The sequence below is a fragment of the Leuciscus leuciscus genome (assembly GCF_965113295.1).
Source record: "Leuciscus leuciscus genome assembly, chromosome: 20".
In the NCBI taxonomy this organism is placed as follows: Eukaryota; Metazoa; Chordata; class Actinopteri; order Cypriniformes; family Leuciscidae; genus Leuciscus; species Leuciscus leuciscus.
The window spans coordinates 34674294-34693799 of record NC_138744.1 but is presented as its reverse complement, the minus strand read 5'-3'; the positions used below and the strand labels follow the sequence as shown (position 1 = coordinate 34693799).

The window sequence follows — 19506 nt, the reverse complement described above, 5'->3', positions numbered from 1 at the left end:
ACAGCATGAGTGTGTGTGTGTTACAGGGTGAGTGTGAGAGCGTGAATGTGCATGCGCTTGAGTGTGTGTGACTGTGAGACAGCGTGAGTGTGAAAGCGTGAGTGTGCGTGTTTGAGTGTGTGTGTGACAGCGTGCATGTGTGTGTGTGACAGCGTGAGTGTGTGTGTGAGACAGCGTGAGTGTGAGAGCGTGTGTGTGAGAGAGAGCGTGAGTAAGTGTGAGAGCATGAGTGTGTGTTTATCTGTGAGAGCGTGTGTGTGTGTGAGCGACAGCTTGAGTGTGCGTGTGTGTGACAGCGTGAGTGTGTGTGAGTGAGACAACATGAATGTGTGTGACAGCGTATGTGTGAGAGAGTGAGTGTGCGTGCATGTGCTTGAGTGTGTGTGTGTGACTGCGTGCGTGTGTTTGTGTGAGACAGCGTGAGTGTGTGTGAGTGAGACAACATGAATGTGTGTGACAGCGTATGTGTGAGAGAGTGAGTGTGCATGCATGTGCTTGAGTGTGTGTGTGTGACTGCGTGCGTGTGTTTGTGTGAGACAGCGTGAGTGTGTGTGAGTGAGACAACATGAATGTGTGTGACAGCGTATGTGTGAGAGAGTGAGTGTGCATGCATGTGCTTGAGTGTGTGTGTGTGACTGCGTGCGTGTGTTTGTGTGAGACAGCGTGAGTGTGTGTGAGTGAGACAACATGAATGTGTGTGACAGCGTATGTGTGAGAGAGTGAGTGTGCGTGCATGTGCTTGAGTGTGTGTGTGTGACTGCGTGCGTGTGTTTGTGTGAGACAGCGTGAGTGTGAGAGCGTGTGTGTGTGCGGCAAAATAGTCAGTAAAGACTGTCATTTGCAAGTCTGTGTAATGCAAATAAAGCACCTGCTGCCTTTTGATGAAACCAAATCATTCTGTTTCTGCCTCATGGTGATCAGTCCACATGGGAAACACTAGACTATGACCATATTTGAATTTTCTGTTCAGCATGAAATGATGCATAATAATCGGTCAGTTCAATAGTCAGTCTATCCCATACAGGCAGTAAACAGCAGGTTTTTAAATGTTCAACTCTTGCGCTCTTGAGTATTGGAACCAGACTTTTGATGATGGCGACGTACGAGAACACAAGATCACTGAAGAACACACGCTGAAAACGGCCTGGATGTTCAGTGTGTGTTCAGGAGGACTAACGTGAGTCTAAAACACAGTCCTCGTGTGATTGACAGATGGGGAAGTTCATAGGAACAGAGAACGGCTGGATCCTGATCTCTGATGTGAGATCATGTGGAAACACAGATCCTGTGGGATGAACAAACACAGGCCTGGAACTGAACAATCCTCTAGACCAGCTTATCTGATCTGCTTTCACTGAACAAGCACATGTCTCAAACATGCGTGACTGACGGACACACAACTGGCCTTACCAGTCGAGCAAGATCAAGCACAGACTTAACAGCATCTGCTATATGAGGGTCGGAGGACCTATTATGCCTTGATGTTGTTTCTGGGCTCTACTAGAACAGGTTTTCCTGAATGAATGTTGATTATTTTCCCCCATATTCTTCATTGTTGCAGCTCCACTCTTCCCAGTCTGTCAGTAACGCTCTGTTTAGTTCCTGTCTCTATGAAGCCCCTCCTTCTGAAAAGCATACTGTGCTCTGATAGGTCGGCTGGAGCAGTGTGCTGTGATTGGTCGAGTGCTTCGAGTGTGTTTGGGAAATGTCCAGCCCCTTACCATAACCGTCATTTTCAACACACTACGAACAAACTCAACTAGGCCCCGCCCCTTTATTCTGCGTATTAATTATTTAAAGTCCCTGTAAAGGCAATAAAAAAATAAAAAATCTAAACACATTAGAAATGTTAGAAATGTATTGCTAAAACACATTACAAAGACTGTGAACTGTGAAGTACTGAATTGTGGAGTTAGACCGTTAAACAGTTTTTCACCATTGCTGTGTTCAAGATTTTTGGGGAGGGGCTAAAACGGTGGCTCGATGACACACTGGAGCCGCTGAGCTCCTGGACATGCCCCTACTGTCGATGACTCACTGGAGCCAATGAGGCTGCCCCCTCCCCTATCAGTTCGCCGCTCAATCGCGAGTTACTGTCAGTACTACAGCCTACAGTTTGCTAGCTAGCAATGCCTTCGTCACGGAAATGTGTATTACCTGGATGCGATCACTTACAAAACAGATCGTGTCCTTATTTAAATTTCCGAACAACGATCATATCAACAAGAGGTGGATTAATTTTCTGAAGAGCCACCTTGATGGAGAGCTGAGGATCACCACCAACACCCGCCTCTGTAGTGATCATTTTACACAGGGTAGTTTTATAAACTTTCGTCGGAGACAACTGGGATTCACTGATAATCCGCTGTTACTGGTGAATAGGGCCGAGCCGACTATCTCCCGCCTCGCCGTTCATCCTCCCATCGCGCCGACAACTGGTGCCATCATCGGCAGTGCGTGCCTGCGTGTCAACGTTCCCGCGAGTGGGCGTGGTTTCAGCGCAGCCACAGTGTTTGAGAGCAGAGACCACTGCTCATTTTTTCAAGATTTTGATAGCTTATTTTATTTACTTGGCTGCTTTTTTTATCATTCAAATTTGGCTGGGTGGCTAATAACACATTTTTCTGTGGTGTGACAAACACATACTTAATTTTGACTTTACTGGGACTTTAAAGTCCAACTGAAGTGCCTTGGGTGTGTGTGTGCAGCTTTGTTTGATGCGTTGACGTAATTTCCACGGAAACAGGAAGCTACGACGGGACATACTGAATGGCTCCTCCCCCTTTTCAAATAGCCAATAACATTTAGTTTACCTCACAGACTGACAGCACCATGGAAGCGAATCCGAGCGCTGATGATACGTTGGATTCAATAGTAGATGTGTGAATAAATTCTAGCCATTTCATTCTTAACCAACATACAGTTGGAAAACGGAATAAAACTTGAGCGATTGAGCAACCAAACTCGCATCCCCATATTGCTCCGTGTCAACGGTCGCTTTGGTCAGGTGGTGTTTATAGCATGGGGGCGGAGCTTCAGATTCTAGAGGGCATTTGATTGGACAGACGATGTGATGAGAAGCTGAAGTCGGCGGTGATGTGATAAAAATCCCTGATCCATTTAAGCGGAAGTGAGAGACTGTAAGTTTTAAATGCTTATCTATCTCTCCTAAATGCGAGTTTTGTCATTGTTTTGGAAGCTTATTCATACTTTAAGGCTAACATATTCATACAAAAAGCTAAAAAAAAATATTTCAGGGGGCCTTTAAATGAGGAATGCTGTGACGTTTTTGTTCCCGGAAGAAACTCAAGACTACAATGGAGACGTTTCAGGGAGTTCAGAAACACTGACACTGATATAGAGAAGAACTGGAGCTTTTTCATGATCAAACAGCAACATTACACACAAGGAAGGCAACAATATAACGTGTTACAATATATCGCAATACAAAAATGCAACAATATGTATCGTGGATGGTGACAATATACATTAAACTACTATAATGTTGAATATAATGTATAATAATGCAATGGGGGAATATTTGTGGGTCAGTGGCAGAGATCAAGCATATTCGTCTAACATAATTCTGTATTTTCAGCTTCAGAATCATGAATATTGTTATTCTGGTGTCTCTATTGTCCTGTGCTTTGGGTTTCCAGCACCAAGTCCAAGCCTATTCATATACACACACAATGTAACACCAAATTAAGCATTTATCATACAGTATGTCCGGAGTATCGCAATAATATGGTATCGTGAGTTCAGTATCGTGATATGTCTCGAATCGTGACATGAGGGGATCGTTACACCCCTATTACACTATTACTAAAGACAAAAGAACATGAGAAACAGCAGAATAAGTCGGCGCTGAAAATTACTGTGTGAATTGTAAAAATTACTGAGTTTTAGAGTCAGTACTTCACTAAACTACTATAATGTTGAATATAATGTATAATAATGCAATGGGGGAATATTTGTGGGTCCTGATTATGCCAGATGTCTGATGTTACCAGTAAAAAGTGGCCTACATTATTTTAAATATATGAGTTCAGTATCGTGATATGTATCGAATCATGAGGGTATCGTTACACCCCTATTACACACTAAAGACAGATGAACATGGGAAACAGCAATAAGTCGACGCTCTTTCTAACAAACAGCATGTAGTTCCTCACCTCTCTCTGCTTGGTCTCGGGACACTCGGAGTGTAGCGTGAGCGTGGCGCCCTCGATGTTTCGAGGCATAGGGGTCGACCCAGGGTTAATGATGAACTGGATCTGGTCCGGTGAGATAGTGTGGTGAATGTACCCCTGCGACATGCCATCGGGGTCACACATGAAGGCCAGCGAGCCCTCGTCCCCCTCGCCCTCCCCGAACGCCATGTCCTCCTCGCCCTCCTCGTCCAGGCGGATCGGGTCCTGCTCGATCAGCACCGTCGTGCGGTCGTAGATGCGGCCCGAGGACGACGACGGGCCCGAGATCAGCTCGTCCTCGTCCTGCTCGAACCGGGGCATCTTGTCCTCGTCGTCCTCCTCTCGGCCCAGTTTGTCCACGTCTTCTTCCTCGTCCTCAAAGAGCATGGCTGACTCCGTGAGAGGACCATTCTCTCCCATGATCCTGACGGAAAAGCTCAGTCCGGGGTTTGTGTCCACGCGCTTGCTTTTGTTGCGGCTGGAACGAGTTTAAAGAGGTTAAAAACAACATTCGTTAGTCAAAAGGATTGGAATCATGGACTGAAATATTCAACAAATATTATTGATCTGCCTGCATTGACACCATTATATGAGAACTGAACTGAGCTGGATGATGAGAGTGATTCGGCTCTGTCTATTAAACCTTTGAAAGGTCCGATCACAGCGAACATTCAGATCTGTCATCATGAACAGATATGAAACAGTCTTTTCAACACACAGTATCATTATTTCTGTCTTACCATAATTCATATTATCACAGAGGTACTGGGGTAAAAGTTTATAGTTCAGATATAAACACTGATGTCTACAGTAGTGATCAGAATAGAGTAAATCACCTTTTGAAAGTAACTTGATGCTTCAAACTAAGATTGTATCATTCATTCGTTACACCAGTAGGTGGAGACAAGCGACGGTTAAAAATGTGTTTTTCATTTAATCATTAATTTAAGAGTTTCATTCAAAAACGGTGATTCATCCAGTAATGAAACAAGTGAAGTCTTTATGAGTGAGTCATTGAATCATTCATTCAACAGATTTTTTTGTAATATTCATTCTGATTAATTAAACATTGTTTAATATTTTGTCGGAACCTCTAGTAGCCTAATTTACATAATTTTTTTATTTTGTCTGTTCAGAATCGTGATCCATATTTGTAACAACAAAAATCATGATTCTCATTTGATCCAAAATCGTGCAGCTCGAATTAAAACCAATAAAAATTATTTTCAGTAAATGAAATTAAAATATATAATTTTTTTTCTTTAGATTAGAATATATATAGGCTATGTATACATATATATATATATAAATGAAAAAGGAACATAACTAAAATTAAACTAATAGTTAATTCAAAATATTAATAAATACTACAACAGTATATAACTAAAATAATAGCAATACTAAAATAACACTGAATCATTACAATAAACGCAGGTTATTATTATCGAGAAGCATAACAGTGTTATGTGAGCACTTTCAAGCAAAATGTGTGTTAAAAATACTAATTTCTAGGTAGGCTACATTTAAATCAGTGTAAGCACTTTCAAACATACAAATCTGCCACAACGTTGTACCCTTTGGTTGTAATAAATGGGGTTTCAATAAAACAACAACAGAATGTGTTGGAAAATTGCTGATTCATACAGTCACGAGAAAGTAGGACAATGCAGGGAAATTATTTTAGGCTGGTGTTAGTCGAACTACAAAACAATCAGGGTAAAGGAGCATTTGTAAACTGAAACCACTGTTTTCATGTTACTATAACAAACACACACACACACACACACACACACACACACACACACACACACACACACACACACACACACACACACACACACACAATGATCTGAACAAAACTAACCTAAAACACACAACTATCCAGACACAAGGGCTGTGTCACAACACTTCTTTCACTATCTAGACAGCACATTATACACACCTATGACACCCAAATATTTCAATCAAATGTCTCGAGATTATGATGTTATATTTACTAGGTTATAATGCTGTCTCGAGAGATTAGTTTACTATGTTATAATGCTCGAAAACACTGTCTGGGAAGGCAGCTGATTTGATGTGAGACACAAGAATGCTTTTCTCAAACGACTAGACAGTTACAAAGAGGACATTATGCCTCAAAGTAATGGACAAACTGTGACAACAACAACAAAACCCGTCATGATTTCAACAATAAGTTTTGAAGCAGGTGAGTTTATCAGGCTCTGTCATTCTGGACACTTTCTAGAAGTTTCCATGTTCACTTTGACATTGATGACAATTCACAAGTCAAGCATGAACATGTTCACAGTGATCAATGTAAACACACATTTAGAGAAACCCGCGAACATATTAGAGATCATAATTACCATGCGGCCATTAATGACAAGCAGTCATGAATGTGAAATATTCATTTTCAAATTTATGTTTTCCATAAAAACAAACTGTCATATCAGTCCTGCTAACTGATTAGCTCACCTGTGTATTGAAGCTCCAGTCATTAGTTCATCTGCTTCGGTCCGATCAACATGAATAACATCCCCAACACAAAAGGGCTGAAATAATTAAGCCACACATATTTCATGTAATAATTAAAACGGTTGTGTTTTAATTAAGACTGACTGCACAGAGAAGCTAACAGGCTAAAGTGCTAGTCCCATCAATGACAGGCGTTAGCTTCATTAGCACGCCGTTGACACCAGTTTATAGACTATATTATTCACTATCGTTAGACAAAAGCGCAGTTCACTTGTCGTTTAAACCCGTTAAAGTGTAAAACACTCTGAACATGGTGACTATGTGATGGTTAAAGAACTGACATGTAGGGTATGGGATGAATGCTAAAAGATTTAGCCCGTTAGCATTGAACAGAAACTCTAATGGTATCAAGACAGGCCATTAAAATATCAGAACGACAACGACACGCTCTTACAGCTTTAAATCAAGCAGATAAAAATCGTCTGATGGGTTTACCAGTGTTATAGAGACGCTCGAGGCCCGTGTAATGTTGTGTATCGGCTCCTGTCTTCATTCCTCAGCGGCAGCATCATGAAGAGCAGCAGCTCATACTGACTCCAGATCAGCTCAGATCGCTCGATTCAGGGTCACACACTCACAACAGCACACAACACACTGCTAACGATTCAAAATACCACTTCATATCCATCTACATCACTTTTTAATTCATTTAAATAGATACAATAAAATAAAAACCATTTTTACTGATTGAATACTTCTCTCAAGCACTAGAATATGAACATCACTTTTACTGTTCCTTCTGATCATACTGCATTAAACTGATGCCCTTTTCAGGATTTCTGTCATGTTTTTCAGAAATGCCTATATATTTACACATTTAGGGCCAGTTGGGGTAAATTGGGACACATTTGCCATTGGGATGACTGGGAAAATGTCCCTACTTGAGAAGAAAAATGCAAAAATGTATCAGAATTCGTTGAGTTTATGATTAAAAGAGCAACAAATACATAATCTGCCAATAGGCTCAGAAAAATCAACTTAATTCAAAGAGAAAACAACTTTTTATATCCCATTGATAGATATTTGTTTTTGTTTAAATCATAAACTTTGTTTAAATCATAAACTACATTTTGCTTCTTAAGTAAATGTGCCTTGATTTAAGAATGTTAAGATATACTGGTCTGGAAAACAAGACAAAAATACTGAGGAAGAATTTGTTTTTTTCAGTGCATATAGCATTTTATGGCATGACTTTATGAATTTGAGACTTTCTGCTCTAATTTAAAACCTTTTTGAGGCATTAATTATTATTATCTTATTTGCATGGTTTAAATCATACTTATCTGATCGTTATCAGTTTGTAGCAATAAATTAAGAGATGTCTCATCGATCACAAGTTCAGTATGGAGTACCACAAGGCTCAGTACTGGGACCGTTGCTTTTCACTCTGTACATGCTACCCTTGGGAGATATCATTAGGAAGCACGGAATTAGCTTTCACTGTTATGTTGATGATACTCAGCTCTATATTTCTTCACGCCCTGACGAAACTTACCAATTCACAAAATTAACGGAATGCATAGGTGATATAAAAAATTGGATGACTAGTAATTTCCTACTACTTAATTCTGAAAAAACAGAGATTCTAATTATTGGACAAAAAACTTCCTCAAGTAATAATCCAGAATACTGTCTAACACTTGATGGCTCGGTTAGGAACCTGGGTGTGCTCTTTGATACCAATCTTTCATTTGAAAGTCACGTGTCTAGTATCTGTAAAACCGCATTTTTCCATCTTATAAATATATCTAAATTACATCATATGCTCTCATTGACAAATGCAGAACAATTAGTCCATGCGTTCATGACCTCAAGGCTAGATTATTGTAATGCTCTACTGGGTGGTTGCCCTGCATGCTTAATAAACAAATTACAGCTGGTCCAAAACGCAGCAGCTCGAGTTCTTACCAGAACAAGGAAGTATGACCATATTAGCCCAGTTCTGTCAACACTGCATTGGCTCCCTATTAAACATCATATACATTTTAAAATATTGCTGATTACTTACAAAGCACTAAATGGTTTAGCTCCGCAGTACTTGAGCGAGCTCTTAAGGCATTATAGTCCTTCACGTCTATTGCGATCTCAAAATTCCGGCCAGTTGATAATACCTAGAATATCAAAATCGACTGCTGGCGGTAGATCCTTTTCCTATTTAGCACCAAAACTTTGGAACAGTCTTCCTAACATTGTCCAGGAAGCAGACACACTCTGTCAGCTCAAAGCTAGTCTAAAAACACATCTCTTTGGCCTAGCATACTGAAGGGGGTGGATTGGAATCCACGGCTGCTTCAATATGTAATGAGTGATTATAATCAAGGTATTAATCAATATTTTTCCTTCTAAATATCAAATGAGTTGAATGACTTCTCTGGAGATTTTACTTTGTTATAGAAGTCACCAGTGTGATTACTGAAATGCTCTTTTCATGTATTCTTTAATGTCAGTATTTGATATCTGAATGCAGTGACAGTGCTTGCTCATTTAGCCTGGCTTCAAGAAATGAAATAGGGAAATGGTTTTGTGTTTGAGAAAGGTCTTCAACGTGTTAAAACATATAGGGGTCATTGAAGTCTATAAATTAAGGGACCATTTCTCAGTTAAAGCCTTGCTTTCCATTTAGACTAAAGTTTCCTATCCTTGAGAGAAAGAACGCATTATCTTGATGTTTTGAGACGAGACTCCCGTTTATATTTAGAGCCTGGCCAAATCCAACCTTGGAAAAGCTATGTGTCGGTGTGTGTGTTAGTCTTCTTGGTTACAGGTTAAGGAACCACTGGCATTATTGGAGATTGACTGAGTTGTTGTTCGGGACATGCTGGCACCCAGCAACCCAAATCTGCGACCTGGAAGGTCACAACGTGCCTGACTTCAGGGTCTGAGTGTCAGCTGCATAATCAGATGGAGATATGCTTCCGTCTATCTGTATATGTGTGGAAAATTACTATGTTTATCTATTTCTTAGCCAATGAGAACCATTCAACCTGTAAGCAATGACATAGCTTAGACCTTGGAAATGGTATAACTGCTGTGATCTTTGTAACTGTAAGGGGGGCGGCCTACAAACTCCTGTGTGAGTCTTGAAGCTGACTTCTGCTGATGAAACTGCAAACTATCTTCAGTAAAACTTTTCTTCAATTTATTATAATTCTGACTCCGGGTCTTCTTTTAAACATCTGTGCCTTGGGTCCTAAACTGTTAACCCCTAACAGTAATGGTGGAGGATGCGGGCATTTATTCTTGGTGACACCCCTGGCAAATCAGCAAACAAGGTAGAAAGATTTTATTATTTGGTAGGGCTGTCTGAATGGAAGAGATTGTGAAGGGGAACGGAAGAGCTTCACATTTCGACGAGGAGAGTTAATTAAGATTAATTATACTAAGCTAAAAGTACAAGAAGTCGCTGATAGCGTCGTTTAAGGTTAACGACAGCAGACAATGCAAGTGAAGCGTGCTCTGTGGGGGCCCCGCTGGGCATTGTTGGTGTAGCAACACCCCAGCAGAGTACGTCCCTGGATTGAAGGTCCAGTGGCGCCGCAAACCTTCTCCATCTCTTGAATCAGGCAGTTAGGGATACTAACAAAAATAGGGTTGTTTGCCAGGGATGCATCAGGAATGATCCCGAGAGAAAAATAAAAAAGTTGTGACCCAAATTGGCGTGGACAAGTATATGTAACTGTCAAAGATCAGTGTTGAACAATGTTGTTCAAAGATCGCCGCCTCCATTTCTGCAATAACTTCAGGTGAGTTTGAACTGTGACTAAGATATGGCAGACAAATTGAATAACTTGATCAATAACCTGAACAGTCCTGAAACAAATAGTGAGTCAGAAGAGAGCAAACGCTGTAAACAGCTGTGCTCTGCTATCTAAGACTTTGCAATATATATACATTTCATATTAACTTTTTTTTTTTTATTACAAATGATGTTATCAGCTAAGTAAATGCTCAATATTGAAATAATGACTGAGTGACTGAACTTTCAAATACTTGCTTGTAAAAGTTTTGAGGATTAAACCTTTACTTTGCATAATATTCTCTTAAATCAGTCATTATTTTAATGCTTTATTGAGATTGGCTGAGAAAAATCTTGAAAATGAGCATGAACATAAAAGACAAAGTACATTTTACATGGTAAAATAATAGAATTAAATGAAATCCTCTATTTGATGTTGCATCCACACCCGTAATATGATCAAAGAAAAGTCAAACGCTGAGATTATTATGATTGTTTAGATTTAATATAAAAGAACAGCTGTATTGTATTTACAAACATCGAAAATACAAATATATTTCATTAAATAACCATTATTTTTCAAATAAAAACTCCCATCGGATTTGTAATAAAACCAATTAGTTTCAATAACGGTTTAAAATGCTTTGAATTAAATGGCAACTACAAAATGTATGGACATAATTCTGCTGATACCTGGAAAAAACTAGGCATGTGAAATAAGGAAAGGAGTTCATTATTGGGGTGATTTATCATGAAAGTCTCTGTCAGAGGGCATCTGGACCAAGAAATGCTGGAAAAAATCCTTCACCTTCCTTTTCTCTGTGGGATCTTGCTTTGTGGGCGACCGAAGCAACAGGCCAGCGAAGATCGAGACTGTAAACCACAGAAATGTATCAGTCAAACGGTCAGATTAGTGACGTTTTCCACGACTGCAGGAAACCTGGAAAATCAGAACCTCATACTTTCTTTTTTACTTCACCAAGTGCACATGAGCAAAGGTATGTTTTAATGACTAATAAAAACAGTGAAATTACAGAATGCAAAGTCAAAGTTTGAGTTCTGCTTTCCATTGAAACTGGCCTGTTCTCTCAAAATCTGCAGACAAAAATACACAAAACAAGTAGTGAAAGCGCATCGTCAACCGACCTAAAATAGTGGCGTCCAGCCGATTGTTTGCAGAGTGTTTCAGCAGCTCTTGAAGGAAGGCCGTTAAATAGTTAAAAACATTCCTATGGCACTGAGGTAGAATGGAAATGATCTGTGGACAGAAAGAAAAATGAAATGTTACACAATTATTTTGATGATAAATCATTTCAAAAGCTAGAACATTTTCTGGTTTATTAAAGTTTTACCACCACTTAGCAGATATTATTATTTCATGTATATTACAAACTACATGAAAAATAATATATGAAAAAGCATAATAGGGGCACTATATTAAACATTTCAACTTTACAAGACAGAAAATTCAAAAATTTTATGAATTCAGGTGAAACATTCAAATAGAGATCGACCGATAATCGGTTCTACCGATATTTCTTCCGATATTTCAGCATTTTCCCATAATCAGGTATTGTAATATCGGATTCACCGATAATTAGTGGCATCTTGTGGGCTTTTTGAGAATTGCACGACAGCCATTAAAGTCCCCCTGTAGTCAATCATTTCATCCCTTAAAACTCATCTTTAAATCACCAAAATGACATATTTAAACGTTTTTTCCTTGAAAAAAAAAAATGCTCATGCCTTAAAATATCTTGAATGTAACTCTACACCCTTGCCTCATTTAGTATGTGCGGTTCTATGAATATGCAAATGAGCCCCGCCTCCACTCACTCACTCAGCTCAGAGATCCACTGGTTGGTGATCACACGTTGATCTGATTGGTTACAAGGTAGTTTGTGACGTCAGAAACACCAGCGATTTCAAATCGTGTTTTTGAGACTGTCTTTGGTTCACTGCAGTTTTAAGGAGAAAATACTCAGCAATGGTGTCGACTTATGAATTTACACATGGTTTGTCTTAAAGCATATTTAAAAAAAACACCACATAGACATATAAACAACATTAAAAGCTGGATTTCACCACAGGGGGGCTTTAAAGCATCGTGTCTGAGGGGAGACGAGTCAACAACGGAGTTCAACGGTAAAATAACTTTAATTAATAAACTTTATTTAACATAACAGCCGTTAATGCGCAAATGAGATGTTACATAAATGCTTCACATGTAATATAAACTCGAGTCACGTAATCTGTCAAGTGCTGTCCCAATAAAGACGTAACTTTCCATGAATTAAATACAACAGCCATGAATGACTGCATGTTGGAAGTAAAAGCACTGAATTGAACTTTATTTCGCTAATAAACATCTAAATTATTACATCTCTGTGGAAATGAATTATTATGTGTAAACGCAGATAAAAAAACAGTGCACTGTCAGGTATTTCATAATCTAGACTGATAAAACTAATATTGAATTATTCTAACATGCCAGATGAGATGGACTTTTTTCCTGATAATGTTTGCGTATTCCAGTGAATGCATGCGTAATGTATATTCCGTTCTCTTCACTCTTTAGTCTATTAAACAACACACCAACCTTTTAAAAATGTACTTTAAAACACATGCTTATATTTAGAATATATAAATAAGAGTTGATAGACTCCCCTGTCATTTATTTAAGTTCTCCATTTGAAAACATTAGACTTCGTAAGTTTATTTAGCCTGTTGTTAATATTAATGTTGTGGTTATAAATAAGAAAATGCATCTGGGATTATTAAGATACACTGAAGTAGTGATGTTTTTGTTTTTTTATTCAGGCGGTTTAGAATGTTTTATTATTGTTTGGATAATTTTTACATGCTATATTCGTTACTTATTAGTTTACAGATAAAATATTTAATATAAAAAAAGACACTTTAGTGACAGTGCACTATATTTTTTATGTGCACTCTTTCAGACTCTAATGTAACTAATATAACTAATATACACACATATACTGTATATATAACAAATATAAATAAATAAATAAATAAATATAAATATATATATATATATAGAACTTAGAAGAGTTTTGTTTTACATGCAAAGAGGGAGTAAAATCACAGAACTTTAAACTTTAAACAGAACTACTTTTTAAACAAGTGTTAAACAACAGTTAGTTCAGTTCAGTGCTGTTGTTATAAAACAGAAATAAAACAATAAATATCGGTCTGTATATCGGTTATCGGCCACATTAACATGCAAATAATTGGTATCTGTAATAAAAATAAATAAATATTGGTCGATCTCTAATTTCAAATAAACATGTTTCTGAATAAAAAAAGTTTCCAGGTATTGTAAGAAATTGTAGTCTGCCTCGACCCAGATTCCACTCCATTTAGAATGAGCTCATCCTCAAAGTGAATGAATTAGAGATGAAAGAAAGTCAAGTTATATTGTTTCTTCACCATTTGGGTGTATCACATCCTGAACAAATGGTCAATTGTAGAATGGGAATGTGTGCGGGACACAGAGAACCTTCTCAGACAATGGTGTGACAACTTCACTAACATACAGACGACAGCTGTTACAACAGGAGCAACTTCATGTGCATTAAGAGTGGTAAACTGACAGGATAAAAGGCTTGAGATTTGGAGGTTCTGGGTTCATTCTGATGTTGGTGAACCCAAGGTGTACCTTGCCACTGCTATACTATAATAAACTTCATTTTTGAGATCTTCGACGTCCACATAATTTTTCGTACAATATCATCTACACGTCCAGTCGAACAACGTGTGTGAGAGTCAGAATAACACAGAGTAGCGTCACACACACACACACACACACACACACACACACACACACACACACACACACACACACACACACACACACACACACACACACACACACACACACACCTGTCTGCACTGGCTGCTGTCAGCACTGATGTCCAACAGCATGTGTGTAAGAGTCAGAGTAACACAGAGTAGCGTCACACACCCACACACACACCTGTCTGCACTGATGTCCAACAGCGTGTGTGTGAGAGTCAGAGTAACACAAAGTAAGGTCTCACACACACACAGACACACACACACACACCTGTCTGCACTGGCTGCTGTCTGCACTGATGTGTGTGTTACACACAGAGTAACACAGAGTAAGGTTTCACACACACACACACACACACACACACACACACACACACACACACACACACACACCTGTCTGCACTGGCTGCTGTCTGCGCTGATGTGTGTAAGAGTCAGAGTAACACACACACACACACACACCTGTCTGCACTGGCTGCTGTCTGCGCTGATGTGTGTAAGAGTCAGAGTAACACAGAGTAAGGTTTCACACACACACAGACACACACACACCTGTCTGCACTGGCTGCTGTCTGCGCTGATGTCCAGGCACTGCTGGTAGAAGGAGAAGGGAATGACGGGTTCGGGAAGAGCGTCGAGGAACATGAGCAGGGCTTCGGCCACGGAGTGATTACTGCCGGCTGACAGCGCTCAGGTCAAGGGTCATTATCATCATCGTTTACTACAGCAGATCAGCCTCACTAGTGGCTCATTTGTAAGATAAAAGCATCTGCTACATGATTACATGTAAATGTAGCCCAGTCCTTAACTAGAAGCCCAGTTACTTTCACATTACTGGAAATAACTGAAGTCTGTGTATAATGTTGTTTGATTATTATAATAAGTTGTTTAATATATGATTAGGCCTATAAAGACCTGAACACAAAAATAAGAAAAACGCTTAAGTTAAAAACTACTTAAAATAATGAGATTTTTTATTAATTTGGTCACAAAAACATCTGATTTAGAAGTTGACTACTGCATTTAAATTTTTGTATTTATTTATGTTTCTTAATAATTACATTTTTAAAGTACCCTCTTATGTTTTTTGGGATATTCCCTTTCATGTAGTGTGTAATAGAGCAGCTGTTTGTGAATGTAAAAGCTCTGCAAAGTTTCAAAGATGGAGTTGTCGTCTCCCAAAAGAAAGAATTGAACTGCATGAAACGAGTCGTCAGTAATTCAGTCCCACTTCTGCTGATTCTGCTAATTTGATACTAATTTGCATAATGCCAGCCTGTGATTGGCTGAACAGCATCTGCTTTGCTCCGCCCTCAAACGCTGTAGTTGTAGATGAGACTGGAAGAGTTTTCCGAGCGGAGAAAGCAAATATGCTTTGATGCACTTCCAAAAGATGAGTCTCGTGATACGGTAAAACCGACACCATCGTTACTGTTCATATCACCGTGATCAAGAGCTGAGATTCAGATATGATAGTGAGCGTTTGGTTTCTGACCAATCAGAGCAGAGCAGCTCTCAGAGAGGCGGGGTTTAGAGAGACGGAGCGTTTCAGACGCTGTGAGAAAAGAGCTGATGCTGCAGTGGATTTTATGAGAAAATGTAAGCGTTTATGACCTTGGATGCATGTAATACTGTTGTAGAAGACCTTAGGAACCTTTAAAATAGCATAATAGGGGCACTTTAATGTGACGTAAATATTTTTTTATTTTTTATTCTGCTCTTGCAATGTGAAAAAGAACATGGTCACCCATACAGTATCCCATGAATTATTTATTCCATTGGACTACACTTGGAATATGTCCTTTTTTCACCTGGTCTATTTATGTAGTGGCAAAAAGAAAAACATTTTAATATCTGGAATTATCCAGAAATAAAGGAGACTTTCAGTTCGAGTCAGTTCAGACCACAGACATTTATTATACAGTGAGCGTGTGAAAGGATACGGAGAGTGTCCAAGCTGCCCGTGTCCAAACAATCCCGAATCTCCTCGAACTCACTGTGCAGGCCGGGCTGCTGAAACAGGTCTTCCTGTAACACACACACACACACACACACACACACACACACACACACACACACACACACACACACACACACACACACACACACACACACACACACACACACACACACACACACACACACACACACACACACACACACACACACACACACACACACACACACACACACACACACACATCACAACAACAACATCATCATCAGGTCTTCCTGTAACACACACATCACAACAACTTCATCAGGGCTGCTTTCAAAGTCCTTGGATGAACTCCAGTCATTGTCCTTTAAAGTTTCATTTACAATCAGTTCAGTCAATCACATGAGTAATTCAGTCAGCCCTCCCTCAACAACAAAGGACGATTTGGGGAATGTTAAATTCTTGTTCCTGAAACAACTCCCAAGGCAAGCACTGGACAGATTCCTGCTTTAGTGTTGGTGTTTCTATGGAGAGGAGCTCAATGGGAGACCACAACAAAAACAAAGAGCTAGAACAGCAGCACAGAATCACAAAAGCACAGTTTGAATGTTTTTACACAGGCAAAGAGACGAGTTTAAGCAAGTCCTGACCTGTTTTTTTGCACAACGGAAGAGATGGTCCACCATCATCCATAATTCCTTGGGGATTTCTTGAGGTTTATCAGTCTCTTGGTCACTCGCCTGGCTTTTTGACTTCATACTCTGATATAACACACAAAAAATATGAGGCAAATGAATAATTCCCAGATAATTATGGCTTTTAACCAAGTTTATGATAATAGAACATTTAAATACGGTCCAGAAATGTCTCCATTGGCTGATTGCAAAAGGCCTTTTTGAATCTAAACCTAGAGACAAGGACCCATCGAACTGATCAAAAGAAAATACAATTATAATGTTACAAAAGGCAAGGCAAGGCAAGTTTATTTATATAGCACATTTCATACAATATGGCACTAGAGCAATTCATAGAGCTTTGCATAGAAAATAGACAAGCAAGGGAAATTACAACAGTTATAAAAGGAATTAAAAGAGATAAATGATACAGTTATATAATGAATAAGAGTAAAATTAATTAAAATAGTAAAAAGATGATACATAGAATAAACTTCTCATCTGGCAAATCACCGGTGTATCTTATTTTGACTCTGAGATTTCCCCATGACGGTCAGTATTCTTCTGTGGATTTTCATATACCGTGGATTATCTGAGCCCACCAGATTAGTAATCCGTACCAATCCAGACCAGTAATCTGTACTAGTCACCACAGTGTTCTCTTGATCGTCATGAGTCAATCCCTCTAAAACTCCACCACAGAAAGATAAGCACTTGCTCACAAATTTGGTCATCAGGATCATCGGGGTTTCTCCCACTACTACTATACCCTTCACAAAACACCCAGTCAATCAGTGCCATTTGAGTTCAGTTTAGAATAAAAAGAAGAATGCAGAGATAAAATACAGTGTAATCAGTCGGACGAACAGTGGCACAGTGCTCATTCAGTAAATGCACAGCTAAACAGATGTGTTTTGAGTCTGGGTTTGAATGTGACTACAGTAGGAGCACATCTGATCTCTTCTGGAAGCGTTCCAGCTGCGGACTTGGTATAAATAACCCTTGGTATATTTAGTTGATGTGATCCTAATGATCTGAGTGATCTGTTGGGTTTATATTCAGTGAGCATATCTGCAATGTATTGAGAATGTATTTTATTTGATAAGATTCCATTTAAAATAAAAGCTGTTCTTTTGAACTTTCTGTTTATTAAAGAATCCTGAAAAATAAAATGTATGATGGTTTCCACATAAATCTGAAGCAGCACAACTGTTTTCAACATTGATAATAATTATAAATGTTTCTTGAGCATCAAATCATCATATTATACTGATTTCTGAAGGATCATGTGACACTGAAGACTGGAGTAATGATGCTGAAAATTCAGCTTTGATCACAGGAATAAATTACACTTTATTATATATTCACATAGAAAACAGCTGCTTTACATTGGAATAATATTTCACAATATTACTGTATATATGATTAAATAAATGCAGCCTTGGTGAGCAGAAGAGACTACTTTCAAAAACATAAAAAATCTTACCAATCTCTCAAACTTTTGAACGATCATATATTATATTCAATACTACAATACTACTTTTAACCGGATATTTGAGCCGGATATTATATTTGATTATTGAAGAAGCATCATGCCAATGTTAAAGGTGCAGTAAGCGATTTCTGAGAAACACTATCAACACCCAAACAAACACATCCCTCCCTTCACTGGACACGCCCCCTACTGCTGATTGGCTCACTCTCTCTCCTCCCCAATCATGAGTGGTCACGCCCCCTACTGCTGATTGGCTAACTCTCTCTCCCCATCATGAATGGACACACCCCCTACTGCTGATTGGCTCACTCTCTCTCCTCCCCCATCATGAATGGACACGCCCCCTACTGCTGATTGGCTCACTCTCTCTCCTCCCCCATCATGAATGGACACGCCCCCTACTGCTGATTGGCTCACTCTCTCTCCTACCTCATCATGAATGGACACGCCCCCTACTGCTGATTGGCTCACTCTCTCTCCTCCCCCATCATGAATGGACACGCCCCCTACTGCTGATTGGCTCACTCTCTCTCCTACCTCATAAGTGGACACGCCCCATACTGCTGATTGGCAAATGCATGGTTCAAAACTCTAGCGGTTTGTGGATCAGTCAGAAAGAGTGTCTCTCTCACCAGCTCTCTGACGGTGTCGAGCGGCATCTCCTGGATGGGTTCCCTCAGCAAACACAGTGTGGCGAGAGACGAGCCGAAGCAGCTGGGCAGGTACGAGCCCGTGATGGAGATGAAGTAATCTTTCCCTCTCTCCAGGTGCAGGACCAGTATATCCTCGAGCTGCTGCTGGCCTGAGTTCAGCTCCGGGGCCGTAGAGCGGTTCACAAACACCTCCAGAACGATGTCCACACTGCCACCTACACACACAAACACCACAGTCACATCAGAGGAGACAACATTTAACACTGCATTGGGGGAGGTGAAAGCAACTTAAGTTTTGATTGTAAAATGTTGAGTGCACAATAGGGCTAGTTAACTCTGGGTCATCCTAAACTCTTTGGTTATCTTCATGTTTCACCACTGCTCATAATTTACCCGGCGTTAACAACTGATCCTTGGCATTCATAAACTGCCATTTCACGCTGTACATTCCTAAACTTTGGG

At 39.5% G+C, this 19506-nt stretch overlaps 2 protein-coding genes across 6 annotated transcripts in view; both read right to left on the bottom strand.

The window, feature by feature from the left end:
• mtf1 (metal-regulatory transcription factor 1) overlaps positions 1-7711 on the bottom strand; it is a 35183-nt gene extending 27472 nt beyond the window's left edge. Inside the window, exons 1-3 of one of the 2 annotated variants that reach the window (XM_082150309.1) lie at positions 7167-7709; positions 6672-6748; positions 4176-4671 (exon numbers count right to left, since the gene is read on the bottom strand). In XM_082150309.1, coding sequence (XP_082006435.1) covers positions 4176-4671; positions 6672-6694 — 519 coding nt within the window. In that variant the 5' untranslated portion in view covers positions 6695-6748; positions 7167-7709. Of the gene's footprint in view, positions 1-4175; positions 4672-6671; positions 6749-7166 lie in introns of both variants that reach the window. The other variant, XM_082150310.1, reaches the window with a different exon arrangement.
• A 1724-nt stretch (positions 7712-9435) lies between these two features.
• inpp5b (inositol polyphosphate-5-phosphatase B) overlaps positions 9436-19506 on the bottom strand; it is a 40042-nt gene continuing 29971 nt past the window's right edge. For 3 of the 4 annotated variants that reach the window (XR_014200725.1, XR_014200726.1, XR_014200727.1), the window contains 7 exons: positions 19024-19259; positions 16873-16983; positions 16227-16311; positions 14746-14963; positions 14555-14676; positions 11614-11725; positions 11203-11340 (listed from right to left, as the gene is read on the bottom strand). Coding sequence is in view for 1 of the 4 variants with exons in the window: in XM_082150287.1 (XP_082006413.1) it covers positions 11201-11340; positions 11614-11725; positions 14836-14963; positions 16227-16311; positions 16873-16983; positions 19024-19259 (812 nt within the window). In the remaining 3 variants the exon portion in view is untranslated. Of the gene's footprint in view, positions 11341-11613; positions 11726-14554; positions 14677-14745; positions 14964-16226; positions 16312-16872; positions 16984-19023; positions 19260-19506 lie in introns of all 4 variants that reach the window. The other variant, XM_082150287.1, reaches the window with a different exon arrangement.